The following is a 16,838-nucleotide window of genomic DNA, read 5'->3' as shown; positions in this document are numbered from 1 at the left end:
GGAAGAGGTCTCAAGCAAGCCTCACTTCAACAGGGGTTGGTTGATTGTAAGACAACTTGTATTATTTCTCTGGTTCAGCACACTGTAACTTTTAATTATTCATTAAATAATTAAATCATTTAATTGTTCATTAAATAAAGAGTTAAAAAGTTGTTGATAGTTGAGTTTTACTCATACTATGTTCAAACTCATTCCTTCACTAGTTCACTTCCTGCCATCAATTTCCTCAAATTTTTCCAGTTATAATCTCATTGTCCTATCCTTTGCTGCCTCAATTCTCACTCTTCTTTTTTTTTTTTTTATGTCATGGGCTTTCTCAAACGTTGATCCCTGAACTTTTTTTTCTTTATTTAAACATCTTGATTACAAATATGATTGTGATTAGGTTTCAGTCATGTATAGAACACCCCCTTCACCAGTGCAACATTCCCACCATCAATGTCCCAAATCTCCCTCCATCCCACCCCACCCCCACCTGTACTCCAGACAGGCTTTCCAGTTCCCTCATTCATTCACATGATTATGGTAGTTCTCTGTGTAGTTATTTCTATAACTGCACTCACCACTCTTTGTGGTGAGCTTCATGAAGTGAGCTGGAAGTTCCAGACCTCCTCTCATTGTCTCTGAAGATTGTTGCAAAAATGACTTTTATTTTTCTTAAAACTTATAGATGAGTGAGACTATTCTGTGTGTCTCTCTCTCCCTCTGAATTATTTTACTCAGCATGATAGATTCCATGTACATCCATGTATAGGAAAATTTTATGACTTTCTCTCTCCTGATGGCTGCACAATATTCCATTGTGTATATGTACCACAGTTTCTTTAGCCATTCATCTGTTGAAGGGCATCTTGGTTGTTTCCAGAGCCTGGCTATTGTGAATAGTGCTGCAATAAATATAGGTGTGAGGAAGGGGTTTTTGTGTTGTATTCTTGTGTTCTTAGGGTATATCCCTAGGAGTGGAATACTGGGTTGAATGGGAGCTCAATTTCCAGATTTTGGAGGAATTTCCAAATCGCTTTTCATAGAGGTTGGACTAGATGGCATTCCCACCAGCAGTAGATAAGAGTCCTTTCTCTTCACATCCCCACCAGCTCTGATTGTTCTCATTCTTTATGATGTATGCCAATCTCTGTGGTGTGAGGTGGTATCTCATTGTTGTTTTGATTTGCATCTCCCTGATGATTAGTGATGAGGAGCATTTTTTCATGTGCCTTTTGGCCATTTGTATTTCTTCTTTATCAAAGTGTCTATTCATTTCTTCTCCCCATTTTTTGATGGGATTAAATGTTTTTTCTTGCTATTACTCTCTCTCATTCTCTCTCTCCCCCTCCCTTTAAGTCACTATAGTTTATAATACTGTTACTGAAGGGGTATCATATATATCACTTTATTTCTTTTAATTTCCATTTCTTGTCCAGAATTGTTATTTCCAACTACCAATGTCAGAGTGGCCCTTTTGTCTTAACTGCACTCTTCTCATTCATTTCTATTGTCTTTGGATATTATTCTCATATTATGCTATTTGTTTTGATCATATTCATCTGCAGATATAAACATTCTATGTCTGTTCCTCTCCCTCTGACAACCATAGAATTTTAATTAGTGTTTCATAGTATAATTTGAATTCAGGTCACATAATACCTCAATTCTTTTCTCCCTTGGGTTTATGTTAACTATTTGAGATCTTTTGTGGCTTCATATAAATCTTTGTTTCTATTTTCTTTGTCTGGGGGGAATTTGGGTTGTGCTCAGCAATGCTGAGGGGTTATTCCTAGGTTAGTCCTGGCTCTGCACTCTCCCCATCTCTTAATGTCTTATTCTATCTCTTTTAACAGTGTCTAGCAGGGTTTTTTTTTAAATTAAAATTTTTAGTCACCATGAATTAGAATTCATGAATTAGAATGAATTAGAATTATAAAGTTATTTATTAAGTTTCAGGTATACAATGTTCTGACATCAATCCCTTCACCAGTGTCCCTCCACAAATGTCCCCAGTTTCCCTCCTGCCCCCAACCTGTTTCTAGAGCAGACACTTTTCCCCTTCACCATTGTCTGGTGCTCTCTTCCCTAATTTACCCACACTACCTTCAATCTAGTGGTGAGGTTCTACTGAATACCAGTTCATCCTGCCTGCTTTCAGCTAATTTTGTTGGTCATTTTCCAATTTCTTAAACTATGACATTAAATTATATATGTAAGCCTTTTTTCCCCTGATGAATGCTTGCAAAGCTATACATTTCTCTCCCATTTCTGTTTGGCTGTGTCTCGAGAATTTTTCTAATTTGTGTCTTTATTCTCATTTGTTTCCAGGAATCTTTTCATTTCTCTTTGATTCCTCTCTGACCCACTGGTTGTTTAATAGTGAGCTGTTTAATTTCCAGGTGTTAAATTTATTTAGTCATTATTTATTCATTTCTGTTTGTACTTCACATATATTTCAGTGCATCATGGTTTGAGAAGATAGTTGATATACAATTTGTATCAATGTCCCTTGATTATTAAGAAATGATCCTGTATCTTAAAACCATTTGAAGCCTAAAGTCTATGACATCTCATATTAGTATGTCACCCTGACATTCTCTATTTTTTTTTTTTTGGTCACACCCGGTGACACTCAGGGTTACTCCTGGCTATGCGTTCAGAACTCGATACTGGCTTTGGAGACCAAATGGGACGCTGGGGGATCAGAACTGCAATCTGTCCTACTGGTGCTGGCAAGGCCTTTCTGCTCCATGCCACTGCTCTGCGCGCCCCCACCCTGACATTTTTTTTTTTTTTTTTTGGTTTTTGGGTCATACCCAGCAGCATCAGGGGTTACTCCTGATTCTATGCTCAGAAATAGCTCCTGGTAGGCTCCGGGACCATATGGGATGCCGGGATTTGAACCACTGTCCTTCTGCATGCAAGGCAAACGCCCTATCTTCATGCTATCTCTCCAGCCCCAAAGGATTATCTTTAAACCTTTGACTTTGAGTCTGTTTGCTTTGACTATTCAAATATGTTTCTTGCAGGCTGCAGATTCTTGGATTTAATTTTCTGATCCATTTGCTATATTATGCCTCTTAATTGGTGAATTTGTTCCTTTACATCGTTAGAGAGATTATTGTCATGGTATCTTTTGCTATTTTTTTTCTAAAAGTTTGATGTGTTCGTGGGGTTTGTATTACCTTAAAGTAGCCCCCTTTGTTCTTCTTTTTCTTTTTCTTTTTTTTTGGGGGGGGGCTTCACCCAGTGATGCTCAGGTGTTAATGCTGGCTATGTGCTCAGGAATTGCTCCCGGCTTGGAGGACCATATGGGATGCATGAGATCGAACCACAGTCCATCCTAGGTTAGCGTGTACAAGGCAAACACCCTACCACTTGCGCCACCGTTCCAGCCCCTCAGTTCTTTTTTGAAAGTTAGTTTTGAGTCTGTAAAGTTCCTGAGCTGTTGTTAATCTGTGAATTTCATGTATACAATATTCTGACATCAATTCCTTCACCAGTGTCCCTCCACGAATGTCCCCAGTTTCCCTCCTGCCCCCAACTTGTTTCTAGAGCAGACACTTTCCCCTTCACCATTGTCTGGTGCTCTCTTCCCTAATTTACCCACACTACCTTCAATCTAGTGGTGAGGTTCTACTGAATACCAGTTCATCCTGCCTGTATTATTCCTTCAAACCTCAATGAGAGTCTGGCTGGGTGAAGTATTCATGGTGAGACATTCATTTTGTTGATTTTTTTTCACTATGTCCCACCATTGCCTTTAATCCTTGAGAGTTGCTTGTGATAATTCTGCTGTAAATCTTAAGGATGCTTTTTTTGGTTTGTTTTGGGCCACACTTGGTGGCACTCAGGTGCCATGGATCACATTCGGGTCAACTGCAAACAAGGTAAGGGCTTTACATGATGTACTGTCATTCTGGACCTTGGTTGTTCATTCTGAAAAATGCATAGCATCATGAACTACACATCATCTTGTATGGTTAGATCTTCTAGAATTCCAAGAAGTGTAAAAATCAGGGTACCAGGAATACACAGTAGCATGAAGGGATATTTTAATTTGAGGCTTTCATTTGAAAAACTAATTCAATCTTTTAATGTCCAAATTTTCTTGTTCTTTAAGATCTGTTCCAAGTCTCGTTGTTCCTGTCCACAAAAGAAAAGACACATTGATCTAAGAAGACCTCATCGACAAGAACTGTGTGTCGATGCAAAGACAAGAGATTCTCCTGTGGCAATGTTTTTGGGCTTTAAAGATGGCAGATTGATAGGCAGTAGGTGGTATGCCTTGTACCCAAACTTAAATCTGGTACACTACTGTATAGTTTCTCCTCTTTTGCAACTTAACCTCTGACCTGTTATTGAAAGATAGATTAGACTTTTGTATTTTTTGTAGTCTGTATAACAAGTATACAATGTAAACAGTATGTAATAAAGGCATGTAAAATAGGCCATGGAAGTACGACTGGAAATTTATAGGTGGTGTCACATAAAAGGAATGTGAAGAAGAATGTTCATTCATTTGACAAACACTTGTAAGTTTGAAGCTCTGGGAGTACAGAGATGATCCAGAGTTTAAGATCTTTGCTTTCAAGAATATTAAAATTATAGCAAATACTTAAAGAATACTCAGTTCTTGCTAGGTATTGTTATAACTCATCATAATAGCTGTAAAATAAGTACTATTTTCCTTCTTAAACCCTGAAGAGAGCTGATGCCAAGTATGTTGTTAGAGGTAAGAGCTTATACCTGTGTGAGGTTCTCAGTTTGAATATGAGTACAACACATCAAAGCCCTTCCCACATTCATGCATCTTCTAGAAACAAAAATAAAGAGAGAAAATGCAGAGGTAATAGATGCTTATTAAAGAGATAGACTAGGGTATACTCCATACTTTATATATTTAATTACATTTTTATTTCTCTCAAATTTAGATTTTTAAGAACTAAGAAATAAATGGTGCTATGACAAGACTTTTAGATAGGGTGATGGAGAAGAGATGAAATAGAAATTGGACATATGGATGAGGGGGGAGGCTGAATATGGTGGGTCCTCAGAATGTCACAGGAATATCGTGAGGTCAACATGGAGCACAGACTGAAGGGCATTTGGCCATAGCTAATAAACATAGCAGCCCATGAAAGAGTTTCAACAAACATCAGAGTCTTATTTAAAAATAATTATTAGAGGGTTGGAGAGACAGTACAGGGGTGGGTTGCTTTCCTGCAGGTTTGAACCTCAGTATCCTATATGGTCATTCAAACACCTCTGAGTAGTTTCTGAGTGTAGAGCCAGAAATAACTTCTGAACACAGCTGGGTGTGATCCAAAACCAAAAATTTAAAAATCATTAGAGAAAAGTCTAGGAAGAACTAGAGGCAAAAATAATTAAGTTAATGAACACACAAGCCAAATAAATGACCTGAACAGTGCTGGTGACCATAAAAATGGAGAGAATACATGGCTTTAAGATCATTTTGGAAATAAAAGGAGGCATAGGTATGAAGTGGATGTTGGAGAAGAAAACGATTATTTTTATGAGATTTTTTGTTTGTGTTTGGCCACACCCAGTGGAACTCCGGAGTTACTCCTGACTGTGCTCAAAAAATTACTTCTGGTAGGCTCATAGAAATATTAAATATTGCACACAGGCCAGCTGTGTGCAAGATAAATGCCCTACGCTCTGTGCTATTGCTCCAGATCAATACTGACTTTTAGATTCTGCTTTGAGCTAAAGGGTAGATGGAATGTTGTTGAATGAGATCACTTAAGTTTATTTTATTTTATTTTATTATTTAAACAAATTTATTACATACATGATTGTGTTTGGGTTTCAGTCATGTAAAGAACACCACCCATCACCAGTGCAACATTCCCATCACCAATGTCCAAATCTCCCTCCTTCCCATCCAACCCCTGCCTGTACTCTAGACAGGCTTTCCATTTCTCTCGTATATTCTCATTATTAGGATAGTTCAAAACGTAGTTATTTCTCTAACTAAACTCATCCCTGTTTGTGGTGAGCTTCATGAGGTGAGCTGTAACTTACAGCTCTTTTCACTTTTGTGTCTCAAAGTTATTATTGCAAGACTGTCTTTAATTTTTCTTAAAACCCATAGATGAGTGAGACCATTCTACATCTTTCTCTCTCTGACTTATTTCATTCAGCATAATAGATTCCATGTACATCCATGTATAGAAAAATTTCATGACTTCATCTCTCCTGACAGCTGCATAATATTCCATTGTGTATATGTACCACAGTTTCTTTAGCCATTCATCTGTTGAGGGGTATCTTGGCTGTTTTCAGAGTCTTGCTATGGTAAATAGTTCTGCAATGAATATAGGTGTAAGGAAGGGATTTTTGTATTGTATTTTTATGTTCCTAGGGTATATTCCTAGGAGTGGTATAACTGGGTCCTATGGGAGCTTAATTTCCATATTGCTTTCCACAAAGGTTGAACTAGACAACATTCCCACCAGCAGTGGATAAGAGTTCCTTTCTCTCCACATCCCCGCCAACACTGCTTGTTCTCATTCCTTGTGATGTGTGCCAATCTCTGGGGTGTGAGGTGGTACCTCATAGTTGTTTTGATTTGCATCTCCCTGATGATTAGTGATGTGGAGCAATTTTTCATGTGTCTTTTGGCCATTTGTATTTCTTCTTTGTCAAAGTGTCTGCCAATTTCTTCTCCCCAATTTTTGATGGGATTAAATGTTTCTTTTCTTGTAAATTTCTGTCCGTGACTTGTATATTTTGGAGATTAGCCCCTTGTCTGATGGGTATTGGGTGAATAGTTTCTCCCACTAGTGGGGGGGCTCTTGTATCCTGAGCACTATTTCTTTTGAGGTGCAGAAGCTTCTCAGTTTAATATATTCCCATTTGTTATCTCTGCTTTCACTTGCTTGGAGAGTGCAGTTTTCCTCCTTGAAGATGCCCTTTAGTCTCAATGTCCTGGAGTGTTTTACCTATGTGTTGTTCTATATATCTTATGGTTTCGGGTCTGATATCGGAGGTCTTTTATCATTTGGATTTAACCTTCATAGATGATGTCAGCTGGGGGGTCTAAGTTCAATTTTTTTGCAAGTGGCTAGACCGTTGTGCCAACACCACTTGTTGAAGAGGCTTTCTTTGCTCCATTTAGGATTTCTTACTCCTTTATCAAAAACTAGGAGTTTGTATGTCTGGGGAACATTCTCTGAGTATTCAAGCCTATTCCACTGATCTAAGGGCCTGTCTTTATTCCAATACCATGCTGTTTTGATAACTATTACTTTGTAGTACAGTTTAAAGTTGGGGAAAGTAATGCCTCCCATTTTCCTTTTCCTTAGGAGTGCTTAGCTAATCTAGGGTGTCCTATTGTTCCAAATGAATTTCAAAAGTGCATGATCCACTTCTTTGAAGAATGTCATGGGTATCTTTAGAGGGATCACATTAAATCTGTACAGTGCTTTGGGGAGTATTGCCATTTTAATGATGATAATCCTGCCAATCCATGAGCAGGGTATGTGCTTCCATTTCCATGTGTCCTCTCTTATTTCTTGGAGCAGAGTTTTATAGTTTTCTTTGATAGGTCTTTCACAATTTTAGTCAAGTTGATTCCAAGATATTTGAGTTTGTGTGGCACTATTGTGAATGGGGTTGTTTTCTTAATGTCCATTTCTTCCTTATTACTATTGGTGTATAGGAAGGCCATTGATTTTAGTGTGTTAATTTTGTAGCCTGCCACCTTGCTATATGAGTCTATTGTTTCTAGAAGCTTTTTCATAGAGACTTTAGGATTTTCTAGGTAGAGTATCATGTCATCTGCAAACAGCAAGAGCTTGATTTCTTCCTTTCCTATCTGGATTCCCTTTATATCTTTTTCTTGCCTAATCCTTATAGCAAGTATTTCTAGTAATACGTTGAATAGGAGTGGTGATTAGAGGACAGCCTTGTCTTGTGCCCAGAATTTAGAGGAAAGGGCTTTCAGTTTTTCTCCATTGAGGACAATATTTGCCTCTGGTTTGTGGTAGATGGCCTTAACTATATTGAGAAAGGTTCCTTCCATTCCCATCTTGCTGAGAGTTTTGATCAAGAATGGGTGTTGGACCTTATCAAATGCTTTCTCTGTGTCCATTGATATGATCATGTGATTTCCTATTTTTCTTGTTGTTGATGTGTGTATTATGTTGATAGATTATGGATGTTAAACCAGCCTTGCATTCCTGGGTGAAACCTACTTGAACGTAGTGGATGATCTTCTTAATGAGGCATTGAATCCTATTTGCCAGGGTTTTGTTGAGGATCTTTGCATCTGTATTCATCAGCGATATTGGTCTGTAATTTTCTTTTCGTAGGCATCTCTGTCTGGTTTAGGTATCAAGGCGATGTTGACTTCATAAAAGCTCTTTGGAAGTGTACCTGTTTGTTCAATTTCATGAAAGAGTCTTGCCAGGATGGGTAGAAGTTCCTCTTGAAAGATTCGAAAGAATTCATTAGTAAATCCATCTGGGCCTGGACTTTTGTTTTTGGGCAGACATTTGATTACTGTCTTAATATTCTCAATAGTGATGGGTGTGTTTATATATGCGATACCTCCTCTTCATTCAACATGGAAGATTATAAGAGGTCCAAGAATTTATCCATTTCTTCCAGGTTTTCATTTTAGTGGCATAGAGTTCTCAAAGTAGTTTCTGATGACCCTTTGGATATCTACCATATCAGTAGGGATCTCTCCTTTTTCATTCCTAATACAAGTTATCAAGTTTCTCTCTCTCTTTCTTTGTTACTTTTTTTTTTTTGGTTTTTTTTTTGGGCCAACACCCAGTAACGCTCAGGAGTTACTCCTGGCTATGCGCTCAGAAGTCGCTCCTGGGCTTGTGGGACCATATGGGACGCCGGGGGATCGAACCGACGGTCCGTCCAAGGTAGCGCCGGCAAGGCAGGCACCGTACCTACTTTGCGCCACCCCCACCCCGCCCGGCCCCTCTTTCTTTGTTACTTTTGCAGTGGTCTATCACCTTGTTTATTTTTTCAAAGAACCAACTTCTGCTTCATTGGATCTTTTGGATTCTTTTTCGGGTTTCCACTTCATTGATTTCTGCTCTCAGCTTTGTTATTTCCTTCTGTCTCCCTATTCTTGGGTCCTTTTGTTGAGTACTTTCTAATTCTATGAGCTGTGTCATTAAGCTATTCAGGTATGCCCCTTCTTCTTTCCTGATGTGTGCTTGCAAAGCTATAAATTTTCCTCTCAGTCCCACTTTTGCTGTGTCCCATAGGTTCTGATAGTTTGTGTCTCCATTGTCATTTGTTTCCAGTAAGGTTTTGATTTCCTCTTTGATTTCATCTCGGACAGACTGGTTATTCAGTATTAGGCTGTTTAACTTCCAGGTATTAAAGTTTTTCTTCTGTGTCCCTTTGTGGTTCACATATAATTTCAGGGTTTGTGGTCAGCAAAGGTAGCCTGCAAAATTTCTATCCTCTTGATATTATGGAGGTATGTTTTATGTGCTATCATGTAGTCTATCCTGGAGAATGTCCCATGTACATTAGAGAAGAATGCATATCCAGGCTTCTGGGGGTGGAGTGTTCTGTATATATCTACTAGGCCTCTTTCTTCCATTTCTCTTTTAAGGTCTAGTAGATTCTTGTTGGGTTTCAGTCTGGTTGACTGTTAAGCATTGACAATGCTGTGTTGAGTCTCCCACAATTATTGTGTTGTTATTGATATTATTTTTCAGATTTGTCAACAATTGTATTAAATATTTTGTTGGCCCCCTCATTTGGGCATATATGTTTAGGTGAGGTGATTTTCTTCTGCTGTACATATCCCTTGATTAATACAAAATGTCCATCTTTGTCCCTTACAACTTTCCAAAGTATAAAAGTTTGCATCATCTGATATTAGTTATTGCCACTCCAGCTTTTTATGAGTGTGGTAAGCTTGGATGATTTTCCTCCAGCCTTTTATTTTGAGGTCTATGTTTGTTCTGACTATTCAGGTACATTTCTTGTAGGCAGCAGAAGGTTGGATGAGTTTTTTGGTCCATTTACCACTCTGTGTCTCTTAACTGGTGCATTTAGTCCATTGACATTGAGAGAAAGAATTGTCCTGAGAGTTAATGCCATCTTTATATCAAAGTTTGGTGTATCTGTTGGTCAGTCTTGTCTTAAAGTAGGCCGTTCAGTTTTTTTTTTTTTAAGAATGGTTTTGAGTTTGTAAAGTTTCTGAGCTGTTGTTTGTCTGTGAAACCATGTATTGTTCCTTCAAACCTGAAAATGAGTTTTGTTGGGTGCAGTATTCTAGGCAAAGCATTTATTTCATTGAGTTTTGTCATTATGTCCCACCACTGCCTTCTGGCCTTGAGTGTTTCCGGTGACAGGTCTGCAGTAAATCTCAAGGATGTTCCCTTGAATGTAATTTCTCTTTTTGATCTTGCTTCTTTCAGACTTCTGTCTCTATCTGTGGGATTCATCATTGTGACTAGGTGTGTCTTGGGGTGTTTTTTTTTGGGGTCTCTTTTAGTTGGTACTCTTTGGGCATGTAGAATTTGATTGTATGTATTCATTAGCTCTGGTAGTTTGTCTTTAATGATGTTATTGACCATTGATTCTTCCTGGAAATTTTCTTCCTGGGTCTCTGGGACGCCAATGATTCTTAAGTTGTTTCTGTTGAGCTTATCATAGACTTCTATTTTCATCTGTTCCCATTCTTTGAGTAATTTTTCCATTGTTTGATCATTTGCTTTAAGACTTTTTTTCCAATTTCTTCTGCTCTATGGAATTGTTCTTCATCTCATCTTCCAGTGTACTATTTCTATCCTCAGCTGCTGTTAACCCGTGGGAAAGCTCAACCATGTTTTTCTTCAATTCATCTACTGAGTTTTTCAGACCTGTTATTTGACTTGAAATTTCAGTTTGGAGTTTTCTGATTTCTATCTTCATATTCTCTTGATTCTTATTAGTGTTCTCTTCTATACCTTTTTTGAGTTCTTTGAACATCTTCCATATTGTGACTCTAAACTCCTTATCTGAGAGACTGACTAGTTGGTTGGTTATGTTCAATTCATCAGAGTTGCCATCATCATTCTCTATGTCTGGCACTGGCCTGCATTGTTTCCCCATTGTCACACTTGTATTGTGGGTTTTTCTATGTGTTGTGCTTGTATTCATTGGCTAAATGATGTGCACGGCCGGGAAGCTCTGCGGAGCGGCCATGCTTCTCTGGCTCCACCGTTTCTTGTAAACTCACCTCCAGGGAAGGCTCCAGGGAAGGCGAGCCTTTCGCAGATGAGCCACACACTGGATGAAATCAGGCCGAAAATGGAGCACAGCACAGAAGGCAGGCAGATAGGGGTGCTGGCATCTGAGTTCCAGCAGAGTTCAGCGGCTTTCCCTTTCTGGGTGTGTAAGATCACCTCCAGGGAAGGCTCCAGGGAAGCAAGCCATCCACAGATGAGCCACACACAGGATGAAATCAGGACAAAAATGGAGCACAGCACAGAAGGCAGGCAGATAGTGGTGCTGGCATCTGAGTTCCCGCAGAATTCAGTGGCTTTCCTTTTCTGGGTTTTTAAAGTTTGCCATTTCTTACTCACTCACTTACTCGCTGTGTAGCTTCAGAATGCAGTTTTTTGGGGGTTTGCTTCTCAGGGCTCTGAGTAGAGCTTCAAGGATTCAGAAAAGACAGAGAAGCACAGGACAGGGCTGCCTTCAGGTCCTTTGTTTCCTCAGAAGAAGCACAGCAGGGCGGAGACTCTGCAGGTACCGTAATCAGCACTCCACCTGGCAATTCCCACAGTCAGCCATTTCTTATTCACTCACTCACTCGCTTGCTGGGTAGCTTCAGAATGCAGTTTTTGGGGGGTTCGCTTCCCAGGTCTCGGAGGAGAGCTTCAAGAATTCAGAAAAGACAGAGAAGCCCAGTCAGGGCTCCCTTCAGGTCCTCAGTTTCCTCAGAAGAAGCACAGCAGGGCAGAGACTCCACAGTTAGAGCAATCAGCACTCCCCTTGGCAGTCCCCACAGTTAACCATTACTTACTCACTCACATGCTCGCTGGGTAGCTTCAGAATGCAGTTTTTTGGGGGTTTGATTCCCAGGGCTTTGAGGAGAGCTTCAAGAATTCAGAAAAGACAGAGAATCCCAGGACAGAGCTCCCTTCAGGTCCCCAGTTTCCTCAGAAGAAGCACAGCAGGGCAAAGACTCCACAGGTGAAGCAATCAGCATTTTACCTGGCAGTCCCCACAGTCAGCCATTTCTCACTCACTCACTGGCTCGCTGGGTAGCTTCAGAATGCAGTTTTTTTTGGGCTTCACTTCCCAGGGCTCTGAGGAGAGCTTCAAGGATTCAGAAAAGACAGAGAAACACAGGACAGGCCTCCCTTCAGGTCCTCAGTTTCCTCAGAAGACACATGCATTATTCTTAAGCCAATTGGCTTTTCCATATCCTGTCTTAAGAATATCACAAAAGCTTTTTTCATAAGCTTAAAAATATTCCTATAATGAGCATTATTATGAGTTAAGAGCAATAAACACTGTAGCACAAGTCCAGAGCATTCAGATTCTTTCCCTTAGACATCTCTCATGTCCAGGTCTTGAAGAGAGCTCCATCTTTGGGCCATCCTATTATCCAGGATAAACTGGAAGAAGACAATATCAAAATCTCCTTCTGTGCCTTTGCCCTTGTCTTAAACCTGGTGCTGTCAGGGAGTCCTAGGTACTCTGACAAGGTTCCTACTTCGTGCACCTAAAATAAGAATGAAAGAGGAAAGAAAAAGAGATAGAAAAAGAGAAGAGACAGCTTGCTTCCTCCGATGGCCCCCAAGCATTGGGCGCCAATCTGCTGCAGAGGGCCAGCGTTGCTAAGCAGAACCTTCGTGGGGTCCTGGAACCTTTCAAAGGGAGAGAAGCGGAAGCATGAGTGGATGAATATGAAAAATGAAAATGAAATAAATGAGGCCACACAAAATACATTGTATGCAGGCCCTCGTCCAAGGGACAAGAGACAAATTTACTTTTCAGCTGATGACATTTTCACCTAAGTTTATTTTCTAGTTATTGGTACTTTAGAAATGTGATTGTGGGGCCAGAGAGATGGCATTGTGGTAAAGCACTTGCCTTGCATGCAGAAGGGTGGTGGATATAGATAAGCTTATAGTTTGGAGGGTGAAGATGAAACAAATTTGGTTCATTTGTGTTATAATTTTGGATCAAAGTAATTAGCTGAGGTGGGTAGGAATGTAAGTGCACGAAACAACTATCTTGGGTATTAGGAATTTGGCATTTTCAGGGAACAAAATTTTACTCTAAAATTACCTGGTAGTTCATTTTGAGATTTAATGCTATGTTAGTTGCAGTTGTGTTCAATGTCAGCGGTTATGCAGAGTGAATCTTAGTTTTAATCAGTTTGGATGGATTTATTTAAAAGAGAGAATCTAGGTAACATGCAGTAGAAAAATACCGAGATTTACAGCTGGTTCTTCATAATAAAAGAAAATTAATTTGAGGACAGAGAAAAGAACTGGAAAATTCCTGAGTGGGATGGTGAAATCTGAGATTGTAGTTGATGTATTTATCAGTTTTGACGTGTTTTTGTGTAAATTGGTGAATGGCCACTGCAGTTAAGAAGAGCCAAGACACCTTAGGGGTGAGAAAGTTAAAATTGAAAGGAAAAGATTTTTTGTCAGTAATCCAGAGTATTTTGCAGTTCCTGGAATTGATAGAAGTTAGAGTTTAGAAGAAAGTAAAGAGGAAGTTGTTCAGTGAAGATTGGATATATGAAGGAGATTTTATGACCAGTACTTTTTTTTTTCCTCTTTGAGCTAAACCTGGCAATGCTCAGGGGTTACTACAGGTTCTGCACTCAGGAATTACTCCTGTCAGTGCTTGGGGAGCCATATGGAATGCCAAAGATCTAACCTCAGTTGGCTGCATGAAAGGCAAACTACCTTACTTGCATACTATTGTTCTGGGCCCTAGATTCGCAATTTTCAGTAACTCAAAGCTATAACTATGGGATGAACTTTATCATGTAATTCCATACTCAGGATTTGATTTTGGGAATCTAGTACGGAATATGGACCTCGGCATATTTTGAAAGTTTCTCTGATGATTCTAACATGTAGATAAGGTTCACAGTACCTTTAAGGGTGATGGAAATGGCCTGAGGTAAGATATTTGGTACAGCTGGGTGGCATGAATCAAGTTCTTGGAACCCAAATTTAGCATTCATTGTTAGAGCTAGAGTTATTATCAAGGTCTAGGTATAGAGGAGATGGTAACAGAGAAGGAAGCATCTGCCAGGAAATTGATCTATGACTGGACTGCAATGAGTTCTAGTCTCACACTTCTGTCACCTCAACTCCACAGTAACAAATCAATTGCAATTTTGGGGTTGAATCACTATGCAAACATTAAAAGATTGGTATTGTGCTTTTTCAGAAGAATAAATTTCTGAGTCCATTATTTCTCAAAGTGAGTTAGTTACTTCAGTGATAATTAATTTGGTGACCCTGCTTTAGATTTGACCAAGGAAATCTTTGTTTCTGTTACCCTTTGGTGATTCTTTTTAAGAATCACCAGGTCTGAAAATCCCTCGTCCTTCACTCTTGGCAGAGATTAAAATCACTTGGGAGAACTTTAAAGTTGTTGAACTTTAAAGTGTTGAAGCACTTTACAAACCAATTTAATTTAATTCAATAGGAATGGAGCCTGGAAATTGGTGTTTTAATATTCTCACAAGACTTTATTGACAACTAAGTTTTCATACTCACTGTATCCCACAACTTTATCATCATCATCATCATCATCATCATCATCATCATCCCTGGCTATGGTCAGGCCTTACTCCTGGTTTTGCACTCAAGGATCACTCCTAGTAGTGTCTGGGGGAACACCTGCTGTGGTGCTGAAGATAGACCCCAGCTGGCCATATGCAAGACAAGAATCCAACTCACTGTACCTTCAGCCCTCCTCAACAATTATGAGAAAACCTGATCCTAACTGGGTGGGATCCTAATGAGATTTCTAATATTTTCCTCAAAGACTTTAAGTACCACCTGTCTTTAGGGTAGCCTTCTCAACAAAGAAACTCCTAGTTTTTAATTACTGCCTGGTTTTAATGTCTGAAGAGGTCAAAGTGATGTACCTGGATTTTGATTCCTTCCACTCAAATTAAATGCTCCTTCCTTTCTTTCTTTCTTTCTTTCTTTCTTTCTTTCTTTCTTTCTTTCTTTCTTTCTTTCTTTCTTTCTTTCTTTCTTTCTTTCTTTCTTTCTTTCTTTCTTTCTTACTTTCTTTCTCTTTCTCTCTTCTTTCTTTCTTCTTTCTCTCTTTCTTCTTTCTTTCTTTCTTTCTTTCTTTCTTTCTTTCTTTCTTTCTTTCTTTCTTTCTTTCTTTCTTTCTTTCTTTCTTTCTTTCTTTCTTTCTTTCTTTCTTTCTTTTTTTAATATGGAACGCTTCACGAATTTGTGTGTCATCCTTGTGCAGGGGCCATGCTAATCTTCTCTGTATAATTCCAATTTTAGTATATGTGCTGCTGAAGCGAGCACTAAATGTTCATTTCTTCTACTCAGATGTGACTTCCTCCTCTCAGTAAATGACAGTTGGTTTGGTCCAAATTTGGTGTCTCTCTCATTCTTTGTGTCCTCAAATACCCAAGCTCTACCTTTGAAATATTTCTAGAATAGCCCACTTATGTCATCAGTTCTAGAGTGATTAGGAATTCTATTTGTAATATGATATAATCATCACCATCATTTCCTTCTAGAGTGGTCCTTGTAGTACGTTTTTTTGGGGGGACACACTCCAGGTTTCTCAAAGGCTACTCTCAGTTTTATACTTGGAGGTCATTCCAGGCAGTACTTAGGGATCATACAACTCAGGGACTAATTATAGGTTTTCTACATGCAAAGCACATACTCCAGTTTATTCTGTTATCTCTGAAAAAGCAGTTCTTTTAAGATATGGGTCAAAGAAAACTATAGATCTAATTCTCTTGAATGTGTATTCAAGTTATTTCCAGTTTCTCAGTGAAAGACCAAGTTTTTTTTTGTTTTTTTTGGGCCACACCCTGTGAGGCTCAGGGGTTACTCCTGGCTATGCGCTCAGAAGTTGCTCCTGGCTTCTTGGGGGACCATATGGGACGCCGGGGGATCGAACCGCGGTCCGTCCTAGGCTAGCGCAGGCAAGGCAGGCACCTTACCTCCAGCACCACCGCCCGGCCCCGAAAGACCAAGTTTTTATTGGCTTCTACAACCCTTTCTGCTCCTCTCTCTGACTTCTTTCCTCTTCCCCCACTTATTTCATTTGGATCATTGTTCTTTTCCTTGTCTGGAATGCCCCCCCTTTTTTTTTTACTTTATTCAGACTTCTGCTCAGATACCACTATCAGAAAAACTCCTTTACCCCCTTTCTAGAATTACATAGATATCTCTGTTGTTATTTATCCCTAGTTGTTTTTTATATTTAAATGACAGACATTTATTAGAATATATAATGGCAAATCTTACACAGTGATATTTAAAGTATACAACGGTAAATCTTACACAGTGACATTTAAGGTACTCGGTGACAATAAATGAGGGCCTTTCCACCAGCAGTATTGTCCTCCCTTCATCCTTGTTCCCAAGCATATATCCTTTATCTCCCTCCTTTATCCCCCAGAATGCTAGTGCATCTAAAATTATATATGTTAACATTAATGTAAACCATTTTTTTTTGCAGTTCTAGATATTTTTACTAGTGATTTTTTTTTGGGGGGCCACACCGGCGGTGCTCAGGGGTCACTCCTGGCTGTCTGCTCAGAAATAGCTCCTGGCAGGCACGGGGGACCATATGGGACACCGGGATTCGAACCAACCACCTTTGGTCCT

General features: G+C 39.3%; 1 protein-coding gene and 1 non-coding gene across 2 annotated transcripts in view; one reads left to right on the top strand and one right to left on the bottom strand.

Annotated features, from left to right (window-relative positions):
* The window catches only part of ZAR1L (zygote arrest 1 like), a 13,215-nt gene extending 8,608 nt beyond the window's left edge, over positions 1–4,607 (top strand). The window contains 3 exon segments of the mRNA XM_049778463.1: positions 4,109–4,187; positions 4,190–4,224; positions 4,566–4,607. Coding sequence (XP_049634420.1) covers positions 4,109–4,187; positions 4,190–4,224; positions 4,566–4,607 — 156 coding nt within the window.
* A 10,801-nt stretch (positions 4,608–15,408) lies between these two features.
* On the bottom strand, positions 15,409–15,515 carry LOC126016946 (U6 spliceosomal RNA). The gene has a single exon (XR_007498628.1). It is a non-coding gene; the product is annotated as a U6 spliceosomal RNA (small nuclear RNA).
* Between the last annotated feature and the right edge of the window lie 1,323 nt (positions 15,516–16,838).

The sequence above is a fragment of the Suncus etruscus genome, chromosome 8 (genome assembly GCF_024139225.1).
Source record: "Suncus etruscus isolate mSunEtr1 chromosome 8, mSunEtr1.pri.cur, whole genome shotgun sequence".
NCBI lineage: Eukaryota > Metazoa > Chordata > Mammalia > Eulipotyphla > Soricidae > Suncus > Suncus etruscus.
The sequence above is the reverse complement of the archived record's forward strand: the minus strand, read 5'-3'. Positions and strand labels throughout refer to the sequence as shown.